The 16,589-nt window shown below is 32.4% G+C and overlaps 2 protein-coding genes across 2 annotated transcripts; one reads left to right on the top strand and one right to left on the bottom strand.

The window, feature by feature from the left end:
- Positions 1-6,593: 6,593 nt before the first annotated feature.
- On the top strand, positions 6,594-8,902 carry LOC127901389 (heavy metal-associated isoprenylated plant protein 39-like). Its single transcript, XM_052438561.1, has 3 exons — positions 6,594-6,833; positions 7,398-7,473; positions 8,246-8,902. Exons 1-3 carry the CDS (start codon positions 6,828-6,830, stop codon positions 8,680-8,682), a joined length of 519 nt encoding a protein of 172 aa, XP_052294521.1. The 5' UTR covers positions 6,594-6,827; the 3' UTR covers positions 8,683-8,902.
- A 4,337-nt stretch (positions 8,903-13,239) lies between these two features.
- Positions 13,240-16,190, bottom strand: LOC127901526 (1-aminocyclopropane-1-carboxylate synthase 1-like). Its single transcript, XM_052439049.1, has 4 exons — positions 15,841-16,190; positions 15,588-15,719; positions 15,316-15,476; positions 13,240-14,527 (listed from the first exon to the last, which is right to left on the bottom strand). The coding sequence occupies exons 1-4, from the start codon at positions 15,985-15,987 to the stop codon at positions 13,534-13,536; spliced, it is 1,434 nt and encodes a 477-aa protein (XP_052295009.1). The 5' UTR covers positions 15,988-16,190; the 3' UTR covers positions 13,240-13,533.
- Between the last annotated feature and the right edge of the window lie 399 nt (positions 16,191-16,589).

The following is a 16,589-nucleotide window of genomic DNA, read 5'->3' as shown; positions in this document are numbered from 1 at the left end:
TGTTGTTGCTTTCGTTTTGATATTAATAACATTTTGGTTGCTTGGAATACAGACCAAATTGATAAGAGAGGAATCATACAAATAAAATATGGATACGTTTCGAAAAGAAAAGAATAAAAAAAAATCATGTTGTTAATTGAATCTCTTCATTTTAGTTTCCACAAAAATTTGTATTAAAAAAAGAGAAAATTGAGAGAGATTGGAAGCTAGAACAAATCCAATTTTGGGCATGTTTTGGTGTGCTAATATTGATATTTGTACTTCATTCAAAAGTTATTTACCTGAGAGTTATTTAAGGTACTTAAGGTAGATGAAAGATAGAGACTCTAATTATATTAATTATAGAGAGAAAGTAAGACAAAGAAAAGAAAATGTTTAATAATAAGTTGTGTGACCTATTGATTTTTAATTTTGTTTTTAATAAAATAAAAGTACACATTTAATTTGATCCATTGATTTGTTTAGTATCAAAAGACTATGATTTTGTGTCTACTATCATGTGAAGAAAAAAAAAAAAAAGAGGCTTCCATTTTTTAATAATTCAAAACAAACACCATGGCACTCAACTTTTTGGTTTCTTTTTTTATGTTGTCTTTTAATATTTTCTATATATATATATATATATACACACACATATATATATTCTTTAGTGAGGAAAGTGAGGATAGCAGTAAAAAATAAACAAATATATAAATTTCAATACATTAATAAATAAATAAATATAATTTTTAATATATTAAAATTTATAATTTTTTATTATTATTTTACTAACATTCTCACTTTTATAAAGTTAAAACACACACAAATATATATATAGACTGATTTTAAAAAATTTTCAAACTTTCTTACACTTTAAATTCTTGAATCGAAAACTTCTCATACACACACGTTCATACATATATAAAATAGTGCGCAACTGCGCATATAATTCCGACCCACTCGTTTTTGTACAAAAAGAAAGCAGTTTAAACAATGACCTGAAGATTGAATCACATTGATTACAACCTTGAAAAGCTTTCTTTCCAATCGGTCCCTGTCATTAGCCTGATCCCGACTAAATTGCCCATTGATGGTCAGTAAGATTTCAGATTTCGATCCGAACGGCTGTGAAAATTTTGAAGCATGCAAGTGCAAGAATGGGGACCTCTGTGTGGACCTCGCAGACCGTCGTGGCAATATAGGCCGGCTATTCATCCTCTTTTCATTTTGGCGGGACAACGGAATAAGATTCGCACCTCGTTGGCTCCATCCATGCAAATGTAAGCAGAAATACTGGAAAAAGCAAAAGCTGACATGATTGACACTAATGTTACAGTCATTAGCTATGGTTTTGGTTTTTTTTTTTTTGGGGGATACGTCTATTCACTAAATTCTTAACCTGTCAAATGAGGTTAAGCTAATCCCCTTCATTCGCCACTTGGACAAAGAACTCGACACTCATAATTGCGATCGCATGAGTTTGAGCCTCGCAATGTATTCTAGGTTCTTTTAAAAAAAAATAAAAATTTGAGTGAAGGTAAGGTTTAAAAAATTTGTGTAGTATTACATAAGATTTGTAAATTTAGTCATAATAATTGTCTAATTATAAATATTAGTATTGAATTATAATTTGACCAATAGTCTCATGTAATTAAAAAAAAATTATTTCATTCATTTTCATTTACCTTTTTTTACAGTTGAACTCAATATTTATTACATCCATTAATTTGGGCATATTTTGGTATACCGTAGAGCTACATAATCGTTATGGGTTGGTGTTGGATTGGATTCGTATTTAACAGGCACTAAAATAATAAGAAAATAAATAAGTGTATGAATATGATTAGAGATGGTTAAAAATTAAAAAAAAAATGAAATTGAAAAAATAAGGGTGTTCATAATTTAATATGATTTGCTCAATCCATTTGATCTGCAGAAATACGATCCGTAAAAAATTCGATCCATAGATTAGTGGATTGAAAATTTGAAAATGCGCAGTCGATGGATTGGATATATATTTACTTCTATAAATCCACAAAAATCTGCTAATTCGCAAAAAAAAATAATAATAAACTTGTAAATAATACATTAGTACTTACTAATAAATAAATAAGTTAGAATATAGTTATATTAACACCATATTATATCTTATCCAATAATAATATAAAATAAAAATAATTAAATAAACAAATATAGCTTCATGAGTAGTTAATTTTCATGTATTGATCTAAATAAATGAGATTTTGTTTGGTGTGTTATATTTTGAAATTTTGAATGTATTTTTTAACTTTATTTAAACAATTAATTTATTTAAATCTTATTTAATCTTAAATTTGATCGGTAAGAAAATTATTTTTATATTAATTTTTTATTTAATTAGTTCGTGGATATGACAAAATTAAAATTTTTTAGCTCACTAACAAATCTACAAAATGATAGATTAGATATAAATTGGGTTAAATTCGCATCCGATCCACAGACATATAGATTATATTTATATTAAATTTTATCAATTCATAAATTAAATTAGATTAAAAATTTATAATTTATAAAATTATAGATCGGATATGAATTGGTATGCAATCTGTTAAATCTAATCCATAAACACCCTTAAAAAAAAAAAACTAAATTTGAGACGGATTAGGTGAGATGTTTTATCTGCCCATTATTAGTCTCTAATAACTGCAAGATTGGTCACATGAGTAATTATCAGATCATAGAAAAAAAGTTGTGGATGACAATTATTTAAGATCTGTAACTTTTTTTTTGGGGGGGGGGGGGGTGGGGGATTCAAAAAGTCCATTATTTAAGATCTGCATGTCAAGTTCTCAACGCTTGAGTGATGTCATGTTTGCTGCTGAGACAACGGATGGGTGTAAAATGTTCCAACTCGGTGCAGGAAGATTCAGGAATATATATTAATGAACTTTGCTAGCTTACAGAATCTGTAAGTTACAGACTGCAGCATCAGCCGTTGGATGCGATTGCATGTGGAATGAGAAATTAAACAATAGAAAATGGGATGGTGGGACGGTGGGAGATGTTACTTACAGAATCTGCACCATAGACGAATATTAATTCTCCTTTAAAGCTGTGACTAAGTTACCGTATCTGTACCTTACGGCCATCCTTGCACGGTAAAATGAAAAGTGGACCTAAGTGGGATCCATAGCCATTGTGTGAGGTGCTGTAAGGTACGGATACTGTACCGTAGCATTCTCCCTCTTTTAAATATCAAGCTAAACTAAACTTTATTCTCTTTTGTTTATGGTTTGGCATTTTTTCCTTTGGACTTTAAATTTAAACCGGAGACAGAGAGTTCAATTTTTTTTTTTAACATTTGTGAGATTTATTTTTCTGATATATATTTTTAGGGATTTGTATTATGACACCCCCTCTAATTTTTTTATAAAACTCTCCTTTTTAATTATAATTACATAAATACCCAAATATACATCCAATTAAATCCTCAAATAATTTAATTGTTTAAACAGACTTTTTACAGCCCATATCATAAGCTCCATTAATCTTATAAGCCATAATTTAAAGTTTTTTTTTTCTCGACTATTGTAAGAAAAATCCTCAAGCTTTTATATACATATATGGTGCATTGGAGATGTCAAGGGACAAGGGAGTTTGAGTTTAACATTTTGCAATGGTCTATTCAGATTGCTTTAATTATTTATCAAAGATTAACTGAGGGGAAATCCTGCGGATGTCAGCTTATTCTATGGCTTACGGCTTCGCCTTGATGAACAATTCATCAAGTTGAAGAATGAATATGGAGATTCATTTTCAAAGCTTTTAACTTTTTGGATTGCTCTATAAACATAATCTGAAGTTGAAATCCATTGAATGATAAATGAATATTATTTTTCTTTTGATTTTAAAAAAGGAAAAAAAAAATGACCGGTGGAGAGTGGAAATTATCAAATCAACCAATTGTGGTTCACTACTTCACTTTTTCCTTTTACCCGAAAACGTAGTTCACTACTTCACTTGGGTCCACTCGGCTATCTAAACAGTGACCGTAAGATCAAGTTGATGGGAAAAAAGCAGGACACGTGGCAAGGATCTGTAGCACTTAAGACCTGACGATGTCTGCTTTGGATAATTTTTAAAAACCTCCCCCGAAGTTTGGATTTGTTGCAAGTAGATGACGAAAATCTGTTTGTTTGTAAAAAACTCCTTACGTTTTTACTCTGCTTGGTTGCCGCTTGGGTAATTGTGGGCATTGTTGACATTTCGCAATAAAACAAATCTTTTGCAACTTCCGTTATCTTGAGAACAGTAGCTAGATTTCTCAATCTGTTTCATCCAACACTTCAAAAATTTCAATTTCTTTGAGCTATTGCATTCTCTGGCAAAGTAAACTTCTTTTAATTTTATCACAATGCTTTGAGAAGCTGCCTTACAAAAATCATTCCATGTGAGATCTTGGAACAAATGTATATCCTTTTTATTCTTTTTTCTTTTAACATCCCCAACTGCAGCAGACATATTGGATTTGCAAATGTCACTGTCCATTTTCTTCACAAATGGAGACAAGTTATCTCCACCAAATTCATTTTTATGAGTATAGGACTCATCATCTATAATAGATAAGAGAGCCGAAAAAATTGTGAAAGGGTAGAGGATTCCCTTATGTGTATCACTATTGCTATCTAAGAAAATACCAAAGCCTAGTAGCCTTTTCTGTGAAGAAAACTCGGCAGAGATTAGGGATTTCACTGCAGCTAAAATAGTAATAATATATAGCTCTTGGTCTTGGAGATGAAGGCGAGGATTCAGGTCGATTAAGAGGAGTATACGTTGCGTTTTGGTGTAGTCTACCGCCATTGGTAGAAGTTTAGAAGTGGATTTCTATTTAGATCCGAGTTTGACGAAAAACGTGGTGGTTGCACTTGGCCGCTTGCAAAGTTGGAGACGCTACATGCAAAAACGACGACGTTCTGGAGCTAAGATGTTGATGAAGAGAGAGAGAGACCATGTGCCCCGACCTTTGGGGATTACAATCCATACTTTTTCAAATTGTCACTAGTGACAATATTATTTCTGTACAGTTAACTAATAGTCAATATAAAAATTAATTGATAATATGAGATTTTTTATAATTAAACGAATTTTCGCTGTCTACTTACAATAAATTCGAAGTCGGGATTTTTAAAAATTACCCAGTCTGCTTTCTAAATCTACGGCTGGAAGGCAGTCCCCCATTGTTAAAAAAAAAGCAGCTGTACGTGGAACTTGACCAGTGGGGTCCAGAATCTACGAATCACCTCATGTTCATTGCTTGTGACTTTACGCGCCATAACACTGTTGGCACCAAAAGCTTTTTCTTTGTTTTCAACGTAAAATGCCTTTTAACAATTAACACCTTCGAAGCTTGGCAAGATGAATTCCGTCAGGCGAGCATCACACATCTCTTTTTTTGTGTTTGTCTCGTAATTTAAATAAAATTCAAAAGAAAATGGACGCGGCATGCTGTCATCGCATGCTCTTCTATTGGAAATTAAAAAAATAAAATCGGGCACTGCCCTTTTGCAGCTTTAAAAATAGAAAAATTATTACTGTACTTTTTTTTTTATCTTATATTCATTCAATCATTAAAATATTTTAATATGCTCTCTGCACCACTTTTTTTTTTAAATTTATATCAACTAGTCACTTTTTAACTAACATCGTTAAATAATTTAAATGAGATGATAATTTTACCCCTAAATAAATTAAAAAACTATTTTTATTTTATAAAAACTTTAAAAAATAAGAAAATTATAATTATAAAAATATTCCTAAATTTAATAAAAATAAATATCAAACAAAGGTGCTCAACTGATTTTTATTTAATTTAGGTTTTGTAAAATTTTAATAATTATTTTTATTAAAAAATTATAAATTTACAAAATTTTAATAAAAATGACTGAATTTATTTATTAAAAATTATAATTTTGTAAAATTTTATTAAAATAACTGAATTTATTTATTAAAAAATAAATCCCAAAATTTTAATAATTTAAGGGATTTTTATTAAATCCCAAAATTTTGTAATTATTTTTATAATTATAATTTTATTTAGATTTTTATTAAAAAAATTCTAATTTTGAGATTTATTTTTTATTAAACTTAGGGGTATTTTTATAGTTATAATTTTCTTATTTTTTAAAATTTTTGAAAAATAAAATGATCTTTTAATTTATTTAAAAATAAAATTATTATTTCATTTAAATTATTTAACGATGTTAGTTAAAAAGTAGTTAGTTGATACAAATTAAAAAAAAATGATATAAAGAACATATTAAAATTTTTAATGGTTGAATGAACATAAAACTATCATTTTTCTCAAAAATATAAAAAAAAAATATTAGCAACGTTAATGGAGCATGCCGTCATGTGTGGATGTGACGCTCCTGTGGCGTGGGCCTCACCAGGCAGGCGATGGCTTTTTTAACTGAGCCGTCATTCATTCACTCACTGATTCATGTTACCGAGGGAGCTCGGGCGTTAACATGTTTCAATCTTTCCACTTCCGTAACCAACACATCTCCACTCATTCAACGTTCGTGCACTGATTTATTTGCCCTTTTTAATATTATAAAGAAAAAAAAAAGAAGGGATTTCTCTTTCCTATTCTGCATTTCTTGTTTTGATTCGGATTTGTTCGTTGGGTTTGCAAAACTGTCCAAGCCTCTCTTATCTTTTTTCAACAGAGCATTATTCGATTACGTCTTCCCTATCTTTTCTCCATCTCATTTGGTTTTCTCTCTTTTCTCTCTCTCCATTTCTCAATATTCTCTCTTTATTTTCTTTGGTTCTGATCTGCTATTTTTCTGAGAAAGCAACCAGGAATAATGAAGGTTTGATTCTCACTTTAACGTTACCACCTCTTTTTAATATAATTATATAATACAAGCATATATGTCTATAGATACATGTCTACAAGTTAATTATTACTGGCCTGGGTTCTTCTGATTCCTTCATTTATTTTATTCACTTACTTCATTCTGTTCGTTTAGTCTGATTCGTAATTAATAACTTAATTAAATATGTATGGGCCGCCGACATCATCTGGGTCTTGTTCTTGTTAAGGGTGTCTTTGATCATATCTTTAATTTTATATAGATGTTGTAAACATTTACATTTTTTTTTTTTTTGGTTTAAACATTATAAAGCGGACTATAATCAGAAATCAGAAAGTATGATTTATGTCGTGTTTTCGTTATTAATTATACAGTCTTTTTGAGCTATAAAGTTCTTGTCTTTTTAACATCGATCCAGCTTTTTCGATTCATAAAGGAAGGAAGAATAAAAGAACATACACCTCATATATGTTTCATCAAGTTTGATCTCTCATATATATATATATATATATATATATATTCTGAGATAGATTGATCTTTTGGGTTAATTTGCGATTGCAGAAGGCTGTATTAAAGTTGGATTTGGATGATGCTAAGGCCAAGCAGAAAGCTTTGAAGACTGTCTCTACTCTGTCAGGTACCAAACCATTTTTACTTTTTTTTTAAGCAAAAACAAAAATAAATAAATAAATAAATACCGCAAAGGAATTAGAACTTCAATTTGTGCATTGATTATTTGTTTTGACTGTGACAGAAGATATTATTCTATATTCTTTTCTATGTAGTTTTATATTTTTGAGCCTGTAATGTTCACATCCCGCAAATTAATGATATGATTTCAGTAAATTAAGAACTTACTGATCAGTTTTCACCACATCACCTACGCCTTATGTTTATGATTATCTGGTAACTGGTCAATTCACTCCATTAAAATGATGGTCCACAACTGGTTCACTGTATAAAAGATCGGTACCAGCACCTTTGAAGAAAGAGGAAGAAAATATTTTTAAAAAAAAAACTTTTTATTTCTCACACAAAAAAAGAAAAAGAAAAAAGACAGAGGGAGAGATCTAGGGAAGTTGTTAATTATGTTTTAATTTTAAGTAGGCTTTTTTTGTTTACGTTACTTGGGGAACAGTTAATTATATTATGAGATGAATAATTACAATTTACGTTGATTATCGTGCAAAATGGTGACCGTTAGATTTGTCCTTCACGAAACAAACAATTGCATGAATAGGTTAAACAGTTTGGCTGCACGTGGAATTTTATTCTATTGTTCTTATTAGCATCAGGAGTCATGAAATGATCATTAATTGCTAGCCGTAGTCTCTACTGGATTAATCTTCTATGCGTAGTAATGTTAGATAAAAAAGAAGGCTTTGAGTAACTTGATTTCATTTTAAAAGGGATCGATTCCATTGCCATGGACATGAAGGAGAAGAAATTGACAGTGATAGGAACCGCTGATCCTGTAAACGTTGTGAGCAAATTGAGAAAGTATTGGCCGACGACAGATATAATATTAGTTGGGCCAGCAAAGGAGCCGGAGAAGCCAAAGGAGGAGCCAAAGAAGGAAGAGCCGAAGAAGGAAGAGGAAACTAAGAAAGAAGAGCCAAAGAAAGAAGAAGAAGCTAAGAAAGAAGAGCCCAAAAAAGAAGAACCCAAGAAAGAAGAAGAAAAGAAAGAGGAAGAGAAAAAGAAAGAAGCGGCACCGGCACCGGTACCACCACCGGATCCTGTTTTAGAGCTTGTTAAAGCTTACAGAGCTTATAATCCTCACTTGACCACTCATTACCATGTTCAAAGCATTGAGGAGAATCCAAACGCTTGTGTTATTTGTTAATTTCTCAACAGAAACTAAAGACATTTTGCTAAGTTGGTGACTTGATTTGAATGTCATCAATTCTTATAGTAAGCAGGCAACATCAAGATATCAAGGCAATATCAAGAAATCAAACTTGTGTATATAAAAAGTGCTGCTTCCTTTGTTTCTTTCCATGTATGAGTGAGTAATTGAACTGTAGAAAAAATAAATAAAACTTTTTGAATTTTGTTTCTGTCCATCATCAATTTTTTTCCTCTTCCTTTTTTTTTTTTTTGGGTTTGTTATATTCATTATATACATCAGAGGATCAAAGTAGATGAAGATTTAGCCTCGGATTAGGGTTCATTTCTAGTGGCATTTTTCTTATTTTTGCTAAGCTAAAACTGATTATTATGTGCTTAAATAATTAAGCTTAAAAAATTATGACAGATCACCTCATGCAATAAATAAGCTTCTCTGATCACAATTGACAACTTGTTAGTTGGTACCCAAAATTTGGGCCGTTCCGTAAATTTCCCAGAGTCAATAATAAAATCACGGGCTGAAAATTCATTGTGGGTCACATTGAAGCTTTTGGTTTCAGAACTCCGAGGGTATATTTCATCGAATTACTTGATGTTGTACTCGGAACTGCAGGGGCCTGATTCACATTATATTTCTGGAGTCTAATAATTATGTTTTGTTTTTTTACTTGTACGAATTGATCGGTCATTTTCCATGGGCCACGGTCGGTTGCAGATAGACACTTTATTTTTGGTGGGTTCTTCCACTCTTGTCAATCCTGACCACACAAATAACACAATTACTTAGTTTATTGCCACTGTTCTTGCGATAAGAGTGTTTTTAATTGCTTTAAAAAAATTATTAGGACTGGTGTTACTGTACAATTGATTTGGTTGGCATCTAATACAAACCATATAATGGTGCTTATTAATTCAACTGATGCAATAAGCTTTGCGAGTTGATTACAAGTATTACATCACTGGTTGCTTAGTTGTGTATTCCCCTTAAGAACTAAGCCATGTAAATCTATAATCCTAATTTTGTATCATGATTGCATGTGATGGACGATAATTTTATTTGTGTACATTAAATATATGCTCGCGCGCACTGTACTCTGTGCCTGCATGTGCATTCAGCACAAAGAACACACTCATCAAGTCTTAAGCTATAGATTACACTGGATGCCTACTGTTGTTATAAACTTTTATTATAATAATAATCTCAGTTATAACATTATGTATATGAAACAATGCAATGCGTCAGTACACACACTAACCCTACATTATAATTGGTCCTGATTAAACTTAGTCATCTATCAACTCACTCTATAGTGAGAAGATACATAGAGGGGTGTGTGGATAACTGGATATGTGTGTTTGTGTGTGTTGCGTGTATAATTTTTTAACGAGGGTATTTTCATTTTGTTAAAATGAAGATGCCACTTACAGATAAAAAAATAATACCTCCATATATATATATATATATATATATATATATATATATATATTTATGTATGTATGTATGTATGTATGTATGTATGTATGTATCTCTTTATTGTTTGTACTTAAATGTGTATTCTCACTAAAAAAGAATTTTTTTTATAAAATTATCTAACAAAAATGTCTTGTGGTTTAATCATATTGTATATACATCTTTGTACATACAATTTAGGTACACATATGTATAGAAGATGGGGTGAACTCATTATAAGAGGAATATAAACCACTTGTTGTTTGGAGAAAGTAATCCTACCCAAAATCTACCGATGTTATAACTATTTATAATTAAAGTATCAAATTTATTAATCACGTACTTTTCCATTTTACCTTTGATGGTTGTAAAGTTTAAATGTATTTGGAATATGAATCAAGAAAAATGACTTATATCATTAATGATTGAATTAATTTAATAATAACTATGCAAATTGCACATCGGTTAAAACTATATAAAATGACATAAATATCCATAACAGCTGCTATAATATTCATGAAAATTGCATTTTATTCTTCAAGTGTTGCCTGGTTCGGAAATGTCCCAAACGCACATGTATGCTAATCTCACAAACACGTGGGCTACTTTACATTTTATTATTAAATAAGTTAGTTCAATTATTAAGGGTATACATAAAAAAAAAAAACAAATTAAAGGCATATGAGCCATTTTATTTAATTTTTATATCCCAAAATATTTTAAGTTTTATGGACACCAAGGAGAAAATAGTAAAATGATCAATAAGCTAACACTTAATTAACATAATGGGGGTTTCGATAGGTTTCAATCAATAAAGTTAATGCTTAACTAATTTTAAAATATGAGGGGGTTTTTTTTTTTAATTACTTTCTCTTAATAACCAGGGAGTTCAGTTAATTTTCCTTCTTTATAAGTGGTTATTTTAATTCTAATACTGTTAGTGGAAATATTTTCTTTATTTATCATTTTATTTTTCATAGAGTGATTTGTACAAAAGCCACGTTTATGCAACGTATATAAGAATACGGATATAGCAAAATCAGCTCTATTAGATAAACAGACAAGCAACGAGGTAAATAAATTCATCCCTCTAAAGTTTGCCCATAGATTAAAGAAGTCTATGGATTCGGATTAAGAAAAAAAAATGTCACTAAGTCTCTTCATCTCCCACTTAATCATGACTTAATTTTTAATTTCTGGCTAATCGGCCCAATTAACCTGCTGCTGTCAGTGGCATTGACAAGCTGGTACATATGATATTTATTTATTTGATTAAAAGCTTCACCAAAGTCCACCACTTAGCTTTCTCGCCAGGTCTTCAGTCTTCACAGAATCAGCTTTGAAATGTATCGTTTCACATTCGCATATGTATCCGATGCCGAATTAAAAATGATTGTGTTTTATTCAGCAATCTTCGTGTGGAAAATAATTTAATCAACGTGGAACATGCGTGCAAGCAATAATAATTTGGATTGAGCTGATCAAAAAACAGATATACACGAAGAAATTCAAACAAGAACTTGTTCATACGTAGAACGAAGTTTTAATAGGTATGGGACACTTAAGGTATACAAGATGATCACAATGTTCAAAAATTACATACTCAAGAAGCACAAACAGACAAATTCTTGGGCAAATTTTAGCATAATTTTGTTAAATTTTCTTCACGGCGACTACGACAAATGCTTGTATTCCATTTCATTTGTTAAATAAATTGCCAGTTTTATTGGAGAAGAGACGTGCAGTAGCGAAACATGATTTTACATAATTTTGTCGTGGTCATTGATCAGCTTATTTATAAGCAGCACGCGAGATTGCTCGTTGACTCTGTGACTGGTGTTTTTATCCTGTCTCACGAGGTGCCAAATTTTTCTAACCAAAATTCAAGAGGATCATCGCAAAAACAATTTCCACGCACTCCAAAATCTTCTTTCCTTTGATAGCCTCTTTTCTTGGAGGAAGACACGTAAACAGGTGTCTCTGTTATCAGGTCATACTGAACAAAAGATTCCCAGATGGCAAATTGAGTCTTACAAACATGTTTCGGTGCAAATGAAGAGTAAAATCTCATTTTCAATTTGCTCTCTTTCGAATCATATTCTGTCGGTTCAGTTTGCTTAGCTGGTCAACCGACTAATTGAGCAGAATGTGCAAATTTAGATTGGTGGGGCAGTTGTGTCTCAATTCACAGCGTAAGAATGAAAAAGACTTGACATTACGTTTCGTTCTGGTGCACATGCAACCGAACAAATAGCATTAATCCAATGACATTGTACGGAATGGAAAAAAATCAAATAAAAAACATCTCGTAGCGAGTGCTATTTATTTTGGTCATGTTCCTCGTTCTCTTGTTCAAGCTAACTTAGCATTTCACAGATTTTGTTCACATTTGTTTTTTTATAAAAACATTAAACAATTTCATTTTTGCTGTGTGCATGGTGTACACATTAATTAACAAGGAGAATAATAATAATTAAAAAAATAATAAAAAAGGAAAATATAGCAAATAGTCTGTGAGCATCATCATGTATACGGAGCATTAGCTCACAGAATATATAATAGGATTTTTTTAAGTTCCATTTTATTGTAACTGACAATTAGACAAAGGGTTATTTTATGATGGCGTGATAAAGGTTGCAACATCAATACCATAATTAAATATAAATTATGTAAACGAAACATAAAACTTGTAAATCAACATTAATTATAGAATAAAACATAAATTTGAGAAATTAAACATAATAATTGTAAATAGAAGATAAAACGTTTACAAAAAAAAAAAATTAGGACCAAGTGGTATTAATAAGTTACATTAAAACGTAATTCGGGGACACTCTTAAAAGTAATATCGCAATTGGGACATTATCACGAGTTAACCAGGCATGCTTTGATCATATTCTATGCTTGCTCATGTCATACTGGCGTGGCCACGTTTTAAAAGCTGTGCACGAGGCATGCAAGTTTTAGGCATGTTGCCACGCTTATGGACATTTATCACCTGCCAGCTTATCATCCATTTTTAATACGGAAAAAAAAAAAGAGTACCGAGAGCAATCAAGATAGATTGATAATCCTGATCAAACAAATGCTTGGGCTTTGGGGGAACAAGAAACAAGATTACTTACTAACATATGAAATTTTTTTGAAATTCTATTACTTCCACTATATATGATGAATTACACAATCAAACATCATCATATATGAAACACAAAAGTTCAATTATCAATTAAATTAAGAAGATACCACCCCTAGCTTTTCGCAGTGAAAACACGCTAATTAAATCTAGCAGTCCCACAAAAAGGTGACAGAACCCACGCTACTGGGAAAAAATGACAGTTACTTCGTGGAATCACCACTTATTTTTTGAGTAGATAGAATAAATATAATATTCCTCTTTTAAGTCCTTGCCCGGACGAGAGGCGACTGGGGAATTGGAGAGTGAGGAGACATCATGTGCGGCGACATGACACCTTGTTCGTAGATCCTCGATGAGAAGCTGACGCGAAGATTCTGCTGCCAACGTTTCTTGGTTGGTTTCTCACTTTCCTTATCCTGTTGCACAAATGCGGCAATTCGGTTTAGTGCAACTTGCAATGTGTCATCATCCATGTTAGCAAAGCAAACCCTAAACCAACCAGGCTCAGTACACTGAAACGAAGAGCCAGGCGAAACATTGAGCTTCACATCGTTGACAATGGTGCGCCACAGAGCAATTTCACCTTCTAATGTTTTTTCCTTAAGCAGATGACGCAAGTCCATCCAAAAAAAAAGACCCGCATTGCTTTTCAAGCAGTTGATTCCAACTTGTTCAAGTCCCTTGGTGAAATTATGGTGTCTCTTAGCTAACCTCTTGGAGGTCTCCACGAGAAAGTTATCGACAAACTCATCATCAGAGAGCATTGAAGCAAGCAAGTACTGAGTCTGCGAAGAGACTAAACCGAAGCTCGACATCTTGCGGCCGCAATTCACAACAGTATCATTAAACGAGTACACAATGCCAACTCTAAAGCCAGGGAGCCCCATGTCCTTAGACAAGCTGTAAATGATATGAATGAGGTCACGATTGCAGTCCATTTCTTGAATGACTTCAGCAACGCTCGTGAACTTAGGAGAGCTGAAGACAGTGGCCGCATAAATCTCGTCGCATACAAGGTGAATGTTCTTGTCATTGATGAAGCTCACTAAGCTTTTAAGTGTGTCTCTGTCCAAAGTTGTGCCTAGTGGATTCGAAGGGTTTGTTATGATCAAGCCTTTGATGTTGATGCTGGCTTCTTGGGCCCTTTCGTAAGCTGCCTCCAGTGCTTCTCTCGTTATTTTGAAATTGTTGGAGATGTCGCAGTGAACTGGGACAATTTGTACCCCAGTGCGCCATGACAGATCACGGTCGAATCTGCAATCAAGATTAGAATATTGTTCAGTACACATTTTAATTTACTCGTTACTTAAAAAGATATGATCCACGTTGGATTTAAAATTTTATTTATTTTTGTCAATGTAATTAAAGAGACAAAATTTGAAAGCTGTAGTAGAATTTTAACACAAATTCTGATGTAGATTAGACCGTGGAAATTTTCCAAACATTTAATAAGTTTGGTTTGAATTTTGACCATCGAACCAACATCAAAGAAAAGGACTAGTTTTTCATTGGTCTACAGTTCAAAGGTCAATAATGCTCTTGGTCAATCAAATGTTGAGTAATTAATGGATTTTTTTTTAAAAAAATAATTGTTTTTCTCTACCACTGATCTAGAATTTAGCAAGATTCTAATCTTGATTAGTTTAGTATATTAATTCACTAATTCCAATTTCAAACTAAGGTCAATGAGTTTGACCTAATTCATTTAATTCCCTGCGTTGAAAATTGAGGGGAAAACACAGTTGAATAAGACTAAAACACTGGATATATGCATATGGTAGTAGGTGGTGTTCGCATGTCGCTGGTCAAGTTGTAGTAAATAGTAATAGCAAGCCCAAGACTTAGAGCCTCTAAAACCATGTTAATGCCTTTTCATCTAGTGCTTTTATTTAAATAATTTGAATGTCAGGATAGCCCTCTTCTCTTCCATCAGTTAGTTTTCAACTAACTCAATATCGTTCAACCTCTAGTGCTGTATAAATTAGCACAAAATTATATTATAATTGATGAAGAAAATGTAAAGAAGAGAGAGTGTTTCGTACGCTGCATAATAAGGTGAAGGCACAAGAAAAGCATCGCCAGGATTGGCTAAGCAAAACATGATAAGCTCGTTAGCTCCAGTTGCTCCGCCACCCATAACTATACGATCTGGGTCAAATGTTACCCTGCCGCCTCTCCCTTTCCCCATAAACTTTGCCACGGCCTGCAAAAAATTTAACAGAATCGTTATTAATATTGTTTCATGAAGTAACAGTAATTAATTATATGCTGCATGCATGTTGCAATATATATATATATATATATATATATATACCTGTCTAAATTCCGGGAGGCCATGATAGTCCTGAAAGATAGCAATATCTTTGAAGACTTCAACACCTTCAGCTGTGCAAATTGATGCATATGGGTTTTTGGTAATCCAATCCTTGATCAAATCGAAGCAAAGCTGCAAATAAGAGAGGCGAAGCAAATTATTAATTACGCCGTATATTAATGACTTTTGCCGCATCGGGCTGTGACGATATAATTTAATTAGAAGGAGCTGGCTGGCTAGCTTGAGGCCAAACCTGATTCTCTGCAAGACCAAGTTGAATGACACCCCCAGGATTTTGAGTTGGGTGAAAAGGGTTCCTATCAAATGCCTTCCACCCGTCGAAGTAAGCCGAGTCTTCGCCGTGGCCATTGTTTGTAGCAATCTTAGACAAGATTCCCATTGTCTCTTCTTAGTAATCTTGTATGCGAAAGAAAAAAAAGGTCAGTATTTTTTATTGTGTTATGGCTAGAGAAGCTTGAAATTGGAATGTTGAATATTTTTAGCTGAGCTCTAGCAATTTAGTGAGGGACGAATGATAGAAGTGTGGGGATTTTATAGGCAGTGGGAGTTGGAAAAAGTTTGCCAGCACAGGGAAAAGTCTCTTCAAAATTCAAATTGTTGGAAAAAAAACGAGACTCTAGGTTGGAAATTAATAACAGGATTTAAAATTCCTTCTTCTTTATCAGTCCAAGCGTAATTGCTTGCGTGTAAATTCATGATTCATATAAAGCGCATCAGCATTTTTGATATATAAGTGCACGTGTAAGTGGGGTTTTTGATTTTTCATACTTTGCTTACATGGAAATTTAATCGGGAGCCAGAAGCTGGCTTTGCAATGTGCATGAGGAATTCAACAGCACTATAAAATGAAGTTTCCATGAAGTACACGGGCTTTGAAGAATTTTTGGAAATAAAATATGGGGATTTACCGTATTGCCGGCAAAAGCACTTTTTGGGCGGTATTTGGACTTATCTACCCCATAGTTATGCCATGAGACTCAC

Source organism: Citrus sinensis, chromosome 3 (genome assembly GCF_022201045.2).
Source record: "Citrus sinensis cultivar Valencia sweet orange chromosome 3, DVS_A1.0, whole genome shotgun sequence".
NCBI lineage: Eukaryota > Viridiplantae > Streptophyta > Magnoliopsida > Sapindales > Rutaceae > Citrus > Citrus sinensis.
Note: the sequence above shows the minus strand (reverse complement) of the source record. Positions and strands in the feature narration are given on the sequence as shown.